The sequence below is a fragment of the Passer domesticus genome, chromosome Z (genome assembly GCF_036417665.1).
Source record: "Passer domesticus isolate bPasDom1 chromosome Z, bPasDom1.hap1, whole genome shotgun sequence".
NCBI classification, from domain to species: Eukaryota; Metazoa; Chordata; class Aves; order Passeriformes; family Passeridae; genus Passer; species Passer domesticus.
Window position 1 is genome coordinate 44,397,259 of NC_087512.1, and position 15,608 is coordinate 44,412,866.

Here is a 15,608-nt window from a genome sequence, read left to right on the forward strand (position 1 = left end):
GATGCTTGTATACACAGTGCAATAATGCAGCTTACCTGGACTCTTAAGAAAAGGGGACAAGCATAACTCGGTAGGTAGGTCACTACTTGCTTATACATTTGCTCCAAATCTAATGATGCATTCTGCTTTAAAATAAGAGAAGCCATTCCTGCTTTTCCTTCATGGTCTGCACAAAAGGAAGTGAGATGTCAATTTTGTAACATGAATAAAGTTGACATTGATAAACCATACAAAAAAATAACATAGTGCATTAACAAACCTACAGTCACAGATCACATTCTGAGTTTCAGTAAAGCTGCAAGATCTCATTCATATTTTATGCAGTATTACATGTACTTGGACATCACTCAAGTGATCAATTAAGCACCTCATGCTGTAAATGAGTGTGGCGGGTAAGACTAAATGGAGTCCTGTACTTGATATAATTGGTAAATTGGACAAACATCAACAACATTCCTCTCTCAAAAACAAGAGTGAAGAGTGTCTTTCTTGGAGGAGCCAATTATATCTTCATTTCTGTTTTAGTCTCTTTCTCTTGCCAGTATCTTTTCACAAAACTGTGGATCTGAATTAACAGAGCAATTAAAAGTTCTGACTGTTTAGTCTGGAAAAGAAGAGCGCTGTGGGTCTTTGGTAAGGAACAAAATGGGCAAAAGGTAAAAGCAATGAACTTCAGCTATCAAAATTAACTGAACACTTCAACTGAGCAAGTAACTAAACACTTTAGTTTAGTAGTAACAGCAGAGATGTTCTGCCAACCTTATCATTGTTTTGGTTTGTTTTAATTTTTTGCTAATGCTATAAAATCTGTAAGGAATTTGATTTTTTTTTTATCCTTCAGTGCAATTATCAAGACAGTCAGATAAACTGAGTAGGTAAACAGATAAGTGTTGTACAGGAAATTAGCATCTCTCATACTTTTGAATCTGATTTTCAGACAGTCTTCTATGATGTATCTATGTTCTATGGCTTTAAAATACTGTTCAAGTGAGTGTTCATGCTTCACATGAGAGAAAGTGAAACTTTTTCTCATTTTAAACTCCTTTATCATTTTGTGGTGGGTTTATCCTTGCCAGCAACCAAATGTCCAGCCAGCTTTGTGCTCAATCCCTTCTGCCATGGGAAGCAAGGCTCAGGTGTTAACGTAATTACAGTTTCATAGGTAAACAAAAAGATACATGTACGAGCAAAGCAAAACCAGGACATCATTCAATATTCCCCATCATCAGACAGATGTCCAGCTACTTCCTGCAGAGCAGGGCCTCACTTGAAGCATGCAGTGGTTTTCTTAGGCAGACAAGCACCACACCCACAAACCTCTCATCCACTTCTTTTCCTCCAGCTTTAATAACTAAGCATGGCTATCATATGATACAGAATATTGTTTTGGTCAGTTTCAGACCACTGTACCATCTACACCTGCTCCCTAGTTCTTGCTGCCCCCAGCATTCTCATGCATGGAGAAAACCGTGTACTGTGCAAGCTCTGGTCAGTGGTAGCCAGGCACTGTTAAGTTATCAACACTGTTTTAGCCACTGTTTTAGTTTGGTGCAAAGCAGAGCACCAGTCTCCTATATAGAAATTTATTTTTATCCCAGTGACCCCAAACATATATTTTTTTAAAAAAGATTTAGCATGAATGACAATCAAGCCCATCCAATCTCATTACAAATAACAAAAAAAGCTATTAAAAGAAATTATCTGTTTTCTTCCTTTTACTTTTCTCTTTATATTCTTTTTAATTTTCTTCTTAGTTTTATAACTTAACTGTTTCCATTTACTTTATGAGGTGAAGTGAAATAAGACAGCAAAATCTCATCATATATTTTCCTTTAGAGTTACTTTAGAATTACCTTGTTTACATTTTATTTTGGCACATGTGTCTGTATTTTACGCAGATGTGAATTTACAAAATCTTTATATTCCAACTATTATGTAGCTATCACAAATGTATGCACAGTAGATTTTCAAAAATACTCCTCATTGAATACAGATAAAAAATGCATAATTCACTGACTCATTCACAATTGGGTGTATTTTCATTACCTGCACCTATATTTTAGCTGGATATTAAAGAGATTACTCAATCAAATATGATTCATAGGTTTAAAACATGAAATAGAAAGGGTTATAAGGATTATTAATGAACCTGGGAGAATTTTTTACCTGGCACAGACACACCATACACATTTGCTTCTTGTATGAAGTCCAACATTGCAATGACATCAGAAACTTCTGTAGTGGCAACATTCTCCCCTTTCCATCTAAAATGTGTGAAAAAAACATTTAATCCCATGACACCTGTCCTTTTAAAAAATCTTTTGTAGAAGCTCCATTCATTTCAGACTGACACTACCTCACATTTTTTCACACTTGTTATATTAGAATTTGATCACCAGAAGACAATGTTGCAACTCATTGCCCTTTCTGGGCGTTATAGCACTGTAAGGGCCACTGAAGATCAATACGTTTCCAAATTTTTTACGTGTACATAAATGTATCAAAAGTGACCAATCTGTGCTGTTTGATACATTTTTCTCCACATCAGTGTCCGACTAGCAAATCCATTACTTGTTATATGCTTATTGAAAAGCATGATCAAAGAGCTGGAATTCCTATGAACCGTTCTGAAAATGAATCATTCAGTTCCACAGGAATATTACTCACAGAACACTTGTGACAAAATTCAATGTTCATCATCCACTTCAGAATCATGATAAATTGAACAGTTCCAGCTGAAAACAAATCCAACCACATTATTCCATTCTATATATCTTTAATGAAGAAATATTTAAAAAACCAATAACTGTACCTGAAGGTGTCTCCAATCCTGTCCCAAAAATAAAGAAAATTGTCATGGTCTTGAACCATTAGATCTCCAGTATTAAAATAAAGATCTCCCTTCTTAAATACCTCACAGAGTAATTTCTTTTCTGTGTGTCTTTTATTGCCAGCATAACCAAAGAAGGGGTTCTTTGCGTTGACTTTGGAAATCAGAAGACCAGCCTCACCTATACAGAGACGTTGAAAGAATATAAACCCAAAATATTACTGGACATTTCTGTACCTGAGATTAACATTACTTACAATATTGTCCGCGCAAATTCACAGTCACTTGTATTTCTTCCTGGTGACTCACCAGTTTTCTCTATTATAAACTCACAAGTAGTTTATAATACTCCGAACGTGCACCATTGAAGTTAATATTGAATTTCCGTAATGACTGTCAGCTTTATCAGCTTCCTAATGAAAAACTAGTGTTAATCAGAAGTAGATGCTTAGCCCAGGCACTATGTTGCTCTTTAATCTCTTTTCAGAAGTTCTGAGAACACTGAAAGTACCTCAGTTGGTTGGAGCATGATGTTAATAACACTGAGCCTGTGGGTTTAATACTGTGGGGACCATTCACTTAAAAGAGTTTGACTGGAACCTTGTTTGTCCCTTCCAACTCAGATAATCTGTGATTCTGTGACTTCAGGATATTCATTAAAGTGATATAGCATCATCAGTTTACTTTTTGGTGTAAAATACTAAAGTTTAATAATATTTTTTTTCCTAATAAAGTAGGGAGAGTAGGGGAAAGGATTATCCTCTTATGCTTGTAGAGTACGAGGGTGTTAGTTTGCAGAGTATGGAATAATTGTATAAAGTAACCTTTTTGGGAGCAGGTTCTGAACAATACAGCTTAAGAGTTCCATTACTTTATAGCAGAGACAAGAATTATAAATATGAAAATATATCAAGATGCTTCCAAAAGTAGGCATAGTCTTTAATTTAAGACTGCCTCCTTAAAAAAAAGCTGTGCCTTTTTTTCCCATAAACTGGGAGTGTTTAAAGTAGGAGTACTTCGTTCACTGGTAGTATGACTGCAGCCATAATGCTCTGAAGAAATAAGACAGGGGTAGGACAAAGATTATAGACAGAGATAATACTTTTCATTAGATTGAATGGTGTAGTTGGAAAAAAATTAGACCAAGTGTCTAATTAAAGTATGTGTTCCCTCTACAGGTCAGTCTAGCATCCATAGAGATAAATGCCTATAAAATTTCAGCTTTTGGTGACATATCATCTTCAAAGTGCCCATGTTTGATTACCAACTGTTAGAGAATCTCATAACTCCTTTGAAAAATCTGTTTCAGCTCCCTATTAAAGCTGTCTGCCTGACCTTTAATATGAGCTTTTCTTCCTCCAGTTTCAGTTGTTATCTTCCTACAATTCAATGTATGTTCCAGTACGTGGTAACGCTTTGAAAAATTGTGTAATCATGATTTTTGGTGAATGTTTTTAGGATAGCTATAATAAAGCAGTTTTGGTTTTTTGTTTTGGGGTTTTGGTTGGGGTCTTTTGGGTTTTTTTTGGTTTTTTGGTTTTTTTTTAATTATTAAGCTAAATCACATCACCTAGTCGGAAACAATCTCTCATCAAAAAGCATTTGCTCTAATCCACCAGTCCTTCCTGTAGATCTCTTAGGCAACCATTTCCTTATGTTAACCTCCTTTAAAAAACACAGATGTCACTATGTATAAATTCAAAGATAATGCCATAACATCACTTTTGAACACTACTTTTCTGTGAATACGTCCAAGGATCTCCTGAGTGCTTCTGGTATCAGCACTGGTATGTTTAATGCTCTTTTATCTGAGATCAAAAATCATACTGCTTTTTTTTCAGAGCAAAGAGTAATAGTTCATTTGGTAAACTGCAGTAACAGAATAGCAAGCCTCCTTAAAACAACTCTATGAAGTATTTTTATTAAAATCAATAGCCTGTAATATCCTATTCAAATACATACTTACCTTTCTTAACTTTTTCACACCAACCATGCTTATTTCTAATTGGTTCATCTTTTTGGAAATCATACTTGATTAAATCAAATGGGAAAAAAAGCTAAAAAAGGGAAGAAGTCATCAGTTACTCATCTACACAGTGACATCTGGTGGCAGTAAATACACATAAAGAAACCTGTACTCCGGTCTTGCTCATCTGAAAGGAGAATGCAGTTTCATTTAAAACTGAAAATACTCTGTATGTAAATTTATTCCATTTCCTGGAAGTAAGCAACATCAAAACAGTTTTGTAAATGAAGACACAGAACTGTCCTTTTGTTAATTTTCTTACAGGTAAGTTGCAGGATCTACATCATCAGTGAAAGAGCAATGTGAGTCAGCATAACAGAACCATTGTCTCTAGTATTTAAGTAACATTTAATGGTGGTGGCTGATATGACATGTTCTTGGAATCTTCTGGCACTGAAAACAACTGGCAGGTGAAAGGCCTCACAAAGGACAACCTGCTTCCTGTTGGGCTTTACTGTTGCTTAACTAGCCTCAGCTCTTCCCTCTTGCTTTCTCAGGCTCCTGTATGGTGATGGGAAATGAGCACCAGCAGAAGGGTACATCCTGCCAAAACTAGCAACTGCAACACTTTTTTATTCCTTCTTCTTTTTTTTTTTTTTTTTTTTTTTCTTCTTGAATATACAGCATGTGACTATTATTTTGCTTTGTTTTTCTGCTGTGATATGAATCCAAACTGGACCTTTAAGAGACAGTTACTGATGCTATTTGGACAACTGTGTTTGCAGTCATCCAAATTGTCTCTCTATTATTCTAAAGAGACATTTTTTCCCACTCGGGATTCCATGTTGCCTTCCCAAAAGGAAAGGTATCAGCAATCTTTAACAACTAGTGAAACCAAAGTAACTATCTTCTTCTGAGAATTCTTGGCAATAGGGGAACAATTAATATAGACCTGCACTCTTCACAGTAAAGAAATGCAATACAACTTAAGGAGGGTTATATGGAAGTGACTGAAGTAGAGGGTAGGATTTTAAAACATAAACCTCTTTCCTTTTCTGCCACTAACTTGGATAAAGAGTTGCTAATCTTTATCCTAATTCGAAATGTTGTTGTAAATAAATAATTTTTCTCAAAGAAATCTGAATAAAGAGTAACTTGAATCCCACAATTTCAGTCTCATGTGGACAAAACTGGTTCATTGAGTCCTTTCAATGTTCAGCACTATGTTTTTTTCTACCGTAAGTCTGAAACAAAAAGATATTTTTGACAGTTGATCAAAGGAAAAAGGTCATAGTCTGCAAAACAAGTAATGATTCAAGAATGGGACACTATTTTAATTAAGTCAAGAGTAATTATTCTTATTAATCTCAGATTAAATCATTTAACAAAGTTAAGAATTTGAGGGTCAGAAAATAATTATTATATAATTATTAGAAAATAATTGATTATTCTTGAGGAATAGAGTGGTAGTAGGTTTTTTTTTGTTTTTTTTTTTTGCCTGTCTATATTTAAATGCTACTCTTCTTCACTTTCTTTTTACAATATTTATTACTTTAATAGGTTTAAAATGCAATGAGTAATATAAATAATAAGAATGAAATGGTATAAAATTGTATGTTACTGGTTTTGTGTCTGATTAGAATAATTTAAAATAACGCATCATGCAGAGTAGTATTTTGACAAGATACAGTTTTTAAGCTCTGAAATAACAAAGAATTAATTTGTTAAAAACACTCAGAAACTGTAATTCAGTATCTGATATCATCTAAAAACTGTTGAGACTGTTATTATATATAACTATACTATGTTATATACATCTTCTTTTGCTTACAACTTCAGAGTACTAACGAAGTGTATTCCAGTTAGGTTTCTGAAACAATAATCATGAAAATATATAATTAAAAGAAAGAACTGCATCTTGTATTAAATATGCATAATGAAACTATGCATAGTCTTTGCAAACAGCTGTGCCTGCACAAAAGTCTTTTCCAAGCTAAATCATTCTGTGATTCTAAGCAGCTTGCTTTTCATATTAAAAACTAGAAAATGAAAGCCCCACAGCAAAGTATTTTGTCTGTGCACAGACTAACATTTGGTTCACCTCATTATTTAAATTCTAATGGGACAAGGACCTGAGCTGTTGAAGTATTACCATATTATTTTCACAGAGTATTGCATCCAACATTGATCATTTTAATCTACATCTTACTCTCTGAAGCACAACATAAATGTAGCAAACAAAAAGCATCATTTAGTGAGCTGAAACTGAAAGGGGTGTTAATGTGCAACATTGTCTATTACTATGCTGCCTAGATGTTATCTAATAACAGCTTCCCTCACCTGCTTTATTTTTTAATTGATTGAAAATATGTGAATTTAAATATTATTTTGAAAGTAGTTTTGACATTCCTAATGTTTCAACTTGCAGAGAATGCTCAGAGAAACTTTACCAGAAAATAGAGATTACAAACTTTTTATTACTTTTTATTTAGAGGTGAAGTATTTTTGAATTCTCTTGGAGAATATCAGTTTCAAAAACAAAACATGTACTAGATTTAGTTTCAAGCATCTTTAAAAAATGAAATGTAAGAAAAAAAATTTGGAGCATAGTGTCATCACATCCTAGAGACAGTTTTGAAAATATATTTGAAATGCCTTATTTACGCTGTAAAAGGCAGATGCATAGGTACTCCACACAACTTTGTGAGCCAAAGTAAACAAAACCAAGAAACAAATCTTTTAAGCTGTGTTTGATATTAACTGAATCATGACACATAGGAATATAATACCTTAGAAAACGTGTAGTACTTTAGAGTATTTTTGCTCAAAATTAGAAAACACTTGTAGTACTTTAAATTATTTTTGCTCAAAATTAGTCAAAGGAGAAGAAACAACATTAATTTTCATTGGCCAATGCACTTAGGCGCTTCCATTGCTTGGATTTACACATCAGTATTCTTCCTTTGAACCCGGTTTTCCAGGATTTTAAAATTTGCTTAAAATTAACTTTGTTTATTTTTAAACAAAATTATTTTTCTTCTGCCACAAGTTCTATGACTGCATGAAGAAGTGCGTAATACTAATTCTGAATGGCTGTGTGAAAGCCATTTTATATGTTGAAATTATTTAAGATTTGTTAAAAAATCTAAATGTTTCTCAGCTCAAAGCTGATTTTTATCTATACTATTTTGCATAAGAGATTTGGATTCCTTTGATAGTTTGAGTATATTTGCTTAAATAATGAGAAATTACATTTACAAATAAAGTTTGGAATTTTTATTCTTTTTTTTTTTACATAATGCTTTTCAGGTGAACATACCCTGGGCTACTTTTAGCCCTCCTTATAAGCTTCCTTGGATCTCATTAATCCCAAGCTCCCTTGTTGTGTGTCATCACTCAGAATTTATTTCAGCATAAGAAAGAGATTTTTATATTGATAGACACAATTGAGGGTCTTCAAGATTTTTTACATATCACATCTATAAATACACACATAATGTATGTAATATACAATGTAATTGATTATTAACATTACCTAGACACATATGTATGTCAGATGTAAAGATTAAACAGTAATTTATTATATTATTGTGTTAATCAAGATATTGTATTTTTTTGTGAAACATTTTAAGTTTCACCAGCTGAAAAGCTGTTCAGAGGCTTCTACTTTTCTGTTCGTTGACTCTATGTAAACATCTTTATTGAAAGATTTATTCATATTCTACAGGGAGGGTTTCAAGCACATGAAGCGATTCCTCTTATATAAAGAACACAGTGTGAAAAGAAAGAAGTGCAAACAAGGGCACTGCTTTCAGTTAACATGTTAAATACAGTAACTTCTGCCAACTGCTGTAACATTCATCTGTTTCTTTCTATTACCTTATGTCTTACAATATTTTCATGAAAATAAATGTATTCGGTAGAACCTTAATATTTATCACAAACATTTATCCCCAGTCTTTAGCAGTCACTGGTAGAAAAGTTACTTTGCTCACTCGGAGTTAAGGTTGCCTCTTAAAGCTGTAATTTTTATCTGTATTTCACCTTTACAAACTGTGCCATTATCACTACCTACAACAGAATGCACTCCTATTTTTTTTCCTTTCCCCCACCCTCCCCCCCAACTAAAAATGTTATACTTTGAAACTTTCTGCTATTATTCCCTCTATATTCCCAATACCTGTATCTATAGGGCTTTGTACTGCATTTACTTTGTTGCAAGCTGTGCAATTATGCTGTAGGAAGAGAGCAAGTTTCTTCCTTCTCCTTTAGTATATCACATATATCAACACACAAACCTTTTTTTCCCACTTTTTCAGTTCTGTTTCTTTCTATTCTAGAGACAGGTGTTCAGGAAATCCCTAGATAGCATGTTAAAGGTTATCTCATGTAGTCCTGTGTGTAAAGAGAATGTTCCAAAAGATGTTGTAGCATTTATTTGAAGAAACAACAAATGTTAGGGATTGGGTGGCTCGGCCTTGTCTGTGCCATTGTCTGCTTTACAGCAGGAGACAGATTTTTTTGTCCAGCTTTAGGTCTTTAACAAGTCAACAAATCAGAAATTGTGCTGCTCTCCTTTACATATCGCTAGTTGTCTAGTGGATGTCATTTAGACTGAAGTAAAACAAACAACAGCCACACTTCAGAAGGCATTGTTTAGTTATCTGCAAGCTGAAAAATGTATTAAAAACCCCCAGAGCAAATGCCTGGAATAAGTAAAAATTAACTTAACTATGGCAATAAAATATATATTTAGTGTTGCATGCAAAATCCCCACACTACTTGATTATAAATTCAGATTAATAAAGAAATATGCAGGTAGTTTCAAGTTTAACCTTTATCTGCTGTAGACTTCACAACGTATTTCCAAAAGGTTAATGACTTATAACAAAAATCTGCCAAAAGTTCTGCAATACTGAAAACAAGTTTACTCAAGTTTGGAACACATGCAAAATCTTGTAAGGTTATAAGGCATCAGGTTTAGAAAAATCTGAAACAAAATTTAACATCAGCTATAATGTTCCTGGTTCACCTACTACTACCTAAATTCCAGATCTCTGATTTCCTGCACCAGTTCTGGACCCTTCTGGAGATATCCAACAGCATTGGATGGTCACTGGATGGAGCATCACACATGTAGGACAGAATCAGTGAAATCATCTGCTTAAATTCCTGAGTTCTCTGTGGCTTCTGAGCAACACACTAGCTCTTGTGGTGTTTTCTGAGTGGTTCCAGAATCCTCACTGCAGTCTGAGTTCCTGCGCAAGAAGTGAAGAACCTCTGGCCCCAGGGTGTAAAGCAGTCTCTGTAGTGACTGTACTGTGGGTGATGGAGTATTGGAGTTGAGGACCCTGGAACACATATGCTGCCTAGAAACCTATTTACATGGCATCAGAAGACACCTCTGTTGTATTTCCAAACAATGGTTTTACGTTACTACTTTAAAAAGTTTTGTCGGGACATTTTGCTATCAGTTCTCCTAAGAAGCACAAATGTCATTTAAGTCAACAGGACTTGTACATAGATAGGTATCACTCAATTTAAAATTCTAGGCAATACATGAGATACTGTTTATTTCAAGAAGAATAAAAACTGGCATTAACAGCAACATAATGATAAATATGCAGTCTCCTTGCAAAAAGGCTAGACATCTTTCAAATTATTAGCTAAAGCTTGGGACACATGCTACTTTGTTTGAGACTTTCAAATCATTTAAAAGATTGTCCTTACAGGATCAAAAAGAAAAAGGACATCTGTGAATTTCAAGTAGAAATAAATTCTTCATTTACTCAGAAGGACAGAGGAAAGTCATAATGTGTGATATAAATATCATGCAATCCTCCTCCCCAAAATATATTACTGCCATTTTCAAAGCTGATGAAAGAACGGTTTTTTTTTTCCTAGTTTCAGTAGCCTAGAACACAGCAAACACCTACAGTACTCTGTAGATAAAGGGGTATAGCATTTTAAAATTAATAATCTTGCTAAGTATTCTCTGTTACAAGACCTCAACAGTGATTATATATGTATTGTGTTATCTTTAACATTTCTGAATACTGATACAGGATAGCTATAGTTTGAGTTAATTATGTTTATTTGCACCTAGGTATAGAATATCTATTAAATCTGTATCTGTTTATATGCTACTGTATGTAATTATTACACTATATTAATTATTATTAATTCCCATTTATGCCGAAAATTTATATAGTAGTATGCAATATCAAGATACTATATAAACACACCTCTACCTATAATTTGTAGAACAGTAAATCAGAATAGGAAATTTGTAGTCTTATTTCAGCAGTGAGGAGTTATTAGGCATTAAAATAAATCCAACTTTTTCTTATGTCATCTAATGTAGTAGAAACCTGAAACTATACTTGCAACTGTCAGATCACTCAAAACTTTCAGAAGAGAGCCAAAGCCTTTTTGACTTTTGTAAACTTTATAAAAAATCTCAGTGTTTCTGCTGAGTGTACAACTGGGTTGGGTGCCAATATTTTACAGAGGGTCAACTAACTTGCAATAACCATGCTAGAAAATTTGTCTTGGGCTTACAACTGTACTACAACTAAGAAACACAATTTTTCAGCACTACTACTAAGTAGAATGTAAATAAATAGTCAGTCACCTTATAGAAGAAATTGGTGCGCCCAACAGATCCAATTTTTCCTGTGTGGTTCATGAAACAAATGTTTCCTTCAGTAGCACCATAGAACTCACAGATCTTGATAGCACCAAATCTGTCCAAAAATTCCCTCCAAACATCATTTCTTACTCCATTTCCAACTGCTAGTCGGACTTTGTGATTTTTTTCTCCTTCCTTCTGTTAAAAAAAGAGGAAACAATTAAAATATAGTATACTGATAACTATACATAGTATACTGGTGCATACATTGCAGGAAAAACATATTTTCTTCAGAATACATCCAGTAAAAAAAAAAAAAGGAAAAAATAACACTCAAGAAGTTAAAGAAAGCTGGCATAGCTGTTGGACAGCTGCAAAACAGTAAGCTGCAATCTAAAACCTATTATCTTGTTGAACAAACAAATTATTTCCTGACAAAATTACTACAATGATTTATATAAATACGTCCATATTTGAAAAGTTGTATTGTCTCGCTCTGTTTCTCCCCAGAGGAATTAAAAAATTGGGAAGAACAGAGAAAGACAGGAATTATTTCTGTCATGGGATTAAAGTCAGAAGAGATGAATAGTTACTTTCTTCTGTCTTCAGACTGATTACGAGGAAACAATCAGATTTCACACACTTGTAAAATACGTTCCTTCCCACATATTGCATATTAGTCATCTTCTGTAATTTTTCAATTTTAAGACTCGCAAGGTTTTGTTCAATGTTACTGGAATACATTATTTCTTAGTGATCTTGAGTCTTTACTGTTGTAAGGTCCCATGTTTACCGTAACAAACACAGTAGTATGTATCCAATTCAGTAAGAGGTTCTGATTTTATCTGTACTTTTCCAAATATTGAGATTCCATGGACCAACTTTAGAACACAATCACATTTAAGCTGAAGTACCAGAAGGCAAAACATCTATACTGTTTGGATTTGTTTGGGTTTATTTTCTTTTAATTTCACCTAGTTTAAACTATGACTCCCTTTTCAATCATTTCAAGTTGCAATACAGAGTGCTCTAGAAGTAAGAGCTCAAAATAAACATAGGTACAGTTTGTTACCACATACTTTCAGAACTGCATAGCACGCTGCCACTGCAAGTGTCTCTATACACCTTCATCTACCTACACTCCTATACAGGTTTGCAAACACCTCTCTCTATACACAAATGCACACATCTGCATGTGTTCGCATTCTTTTCATAGATTCATATATGTATACATTCACGCACATATACTATAGAAAGAGTTCTTATTTTCTGCTTTTGTATTATGCCCCCACCCCCCAACAAATGAATTAGTTATGGCTTTATATTAAAAATCTATCTGAACACCTTTCATCTCACATAAAATCACAGCTAATTATTTTTGTGAAGAGATCTGGTCAGCTGAGTGAAACAGGAATCTTTTGAACAATTTGGATATCAAAACCAGTAAAGCATCAATTGAGTGCATAAACAGCAGTGCTCCTCTGAGGCTTATATCTTGGATAAATTAGACTTTTCACGAGGATGTGAATTCTTCTTACTGTAACAAAAAATTGCGAACACAATGGAATTTTAAACTCCTCTAAATCACAAAGACCACTATGTTTTTTTTCTTCCCTCTTCAAAACCAGTAACTCACAGAAAGATAAAAATATATTAAATCATCTTTAGAGTCTTCCTTCTGCAAACTAAGTTCTCTTGCTGAAATGATTCAGCAAGGAAAGTGCCTGTTTCACTAGATGCAGATAGGTGTCGGCAGATTACAATCTGAGGCATTATCCCGCTATTTTACCTCACAACTACATTACTCACCAGCCTCCTATGGTCTCTATCAACTCTGTTTCTACAAGAACACAATTCCTGCTTTTCCCCTTCTATCTTTAGGTGTGAAAGTAATTTCTGAACACATAAACACATACTTCACTGAATTCATGCTAAATCATTATTAGCAAGTGCTGTATTACACAACACTACAAATCTGACATGGACATAGCCTGGAACAAAGTATCTAAAAATTGCCAACAGATGTAATTTTTACAGTGGTTTGTTTTTTCAACTTCAGACACTTATCACAATACAACAGTGTAGGTTTTTACATACTTGAAATAATAATATCTGTTAGAATATAAATTAAAATTCACTATACTGTCAATGAACAACAATAACATTCTTTTTTTTTAAGCTAAAATGTTTCAGTGTTTCTCTGAACTTAATCAGGAAAGCTTTTAATGGTTTTTTTTCTTCCTCCACAAAATTGTTCACCATTTTATAAAATTCAAAGTAGGTTATTTCCCTTGCAATTTCAATGCTAAACTGAAATGAAATGTGAAACTGAAATGTGTCCATACCATGGACACTGCAGAAACTGCAGTTATCTCTTGCTGATGCCACTGAATTATTCAAATCTACTGCCTCTGCTAGGATACAAAAATGGCTCAAGAGATACTTTCAAGGAAATTCTTTGTTCCACAATGAGCAGAAAAGACAAACATGTACATATATATATACACAGTAATTTAATCTTTCATCAGGCTAGGAACAGTCAAAACCTCTAGAGACCAAGCTAATAAAAAGACTTTGCTTCTACTATTTTTACTTTAAGAAAAATAAAAGCATTGATAGCTCTTTGCTGAAAAGATAGTTTTTTTTCCTAGTCTAGTTTATCTTCCAGGATGAACTAGAAGACAATGACCTACACAGATTATAGTGTTTGGGGGTTCTTCCCAAAAGAATAAATACCGTATCATTTAAAAGTGCAGTAATTTCAGTTCCTCACATTACTTTGGCTGGTTTATATTAATACAGCACAAAGTTGTTTAGTGAAAAAGATGCAGAGTAGTCCTGAGAGGATTACATCATCCCACTTTGCTTGCAATGTTAACACCTACCGCCAACATCAACAATACAGTGTAAAACAATTTCACTTGAGGAAGGGAAGCACTCAGGCTTTTTGCAAAAATAAAAAGAATTTGTATGAAGTTACCAAGAACTGATCACAGAAAGCAGATTCCTAAAAGGTAGAGGAGTAATTCACTTCACAACTAAGGTAGATCCACCGTTAGATTGCTTTGCTGTAGCTACGGTATTTGTGATTTAGTCAGCCCCACCATGGTTGTACCTGTCTGTCAATACAAGATTCCCTGAAGAGTACTGCAGGGCTTTGTGTTGAAGACATTAAAACTGTCATCAATTTAGCAGTCTTTCAACTGTAATAATGAAAATTATATGTAATTTCATCTCCCAGCAGGTTTAATAACTATGAAGAAAATTACTAAAATTAGGGAAACTTCAAGCAGTGAGTTTTACTCACATTAGTTTTACATATGAGTAAAGTAATATAGAAATATTTTATCTATTTTTATCTTTTTTATAACTAAAATATAACATTAGTTCATGTTAGCTTTATATGCAACTAACTTTCAATGTAAAGTGACCCACAGTAAAGAAAACAGAGTTAGCCATTCTAACATCTGTCATCTGCTTTTAACACAGACATCATCACATATGTTATTGTCCAGATAACTGCCAAAGCCCAACTCTTAGGACAGGAACGTTGGTATCCATGGGCACGGTGGCTCAATAGTTATGGAGTAAATCAAGTGCTGCAAGTAAGAGAAGGGAAGGAGAAGAGATGATAATTCAGCCAAATTACAAAAACACGGTTGAGTGATGAACACTTAGGGTGTCGTAATGAAAAAATAAATAAAATAAGTATGCCGAAATTCATGCTTTAAACTGACTAGACCAAATAGGTTTTGAACTTCTGCCATTTTCAGATGGAATTTCATTAACTAGCTTACCTTTGGTACAATAAAAAAGTTAAAGGAGTAGAAGGAATTCCAAGGAGTCACCTAATACATCTCTCTTCCAGCAGAAAAGCTCTGTTATCCCTGTGCCATTCTTGACACCTGATCAAGCAGTGGCATGTCAGCCAGCTGCCCTGCAACAGTTGGCATGCAGCAATTGGGTGCATGTGTATTCTCAGCCCACTGCAAAAACACTGTACCAAATCAACACCTCCTACGCTAAAAGCTGTATTTCCTCACAAAATCTCATTTACAAAGGACTCAGTGCTTTACCCTGGTCACCTACCACAAATAAATTCAAATTGCATGTCCTCAGACAATTCAATTATGATTTGTGTTTCTGAATTTACTAATAGCTCTCCACAGATAGTGAGGATA

The 15,608-nt window shown here is 34.0% G+C and overlaps 1 protein-coding gene across 2 annotated transcripts in view; it reads right to left on the reverse strand.

Moving 5' to 3' along the window:
* SLC27A6 (solute carrier family 27 member 6) overlaps positions 1-15,608 on the reverse strand; it is a 37,235-nt gene that overhangs the window by 3,054 nt on the left and 18,573 nt on the right. The window contains exons 5-9 of one of the 2 annotated variants that reach the window (XM_064402818.1): positions 11,431-11,622; positions 4,797-4,887; positions 2,813-3,011; positions 2,167-2,264; positions 36-166 (exon numbers count right to left, since the gene is read on the reverse strand). In XM_064402818.1, the coding sequence (XP_064258888.1) occupies positions 36-166; positions 2,167-2,264; positions 2,813-3,011; positions 4,797-4,887; positions 11,431-11,622 (711 nt within the window). Of the gene's footprint in view, positions 1-35; positions 167-2,166; positions 2,265-2,812; positions 3,012-4,796; positions 4,888-11,430; positions 11,626-15,608 lie in introns of both variants that reach the window. The other variant, XM_064402817.1, reaches the window with a different exon arrangement.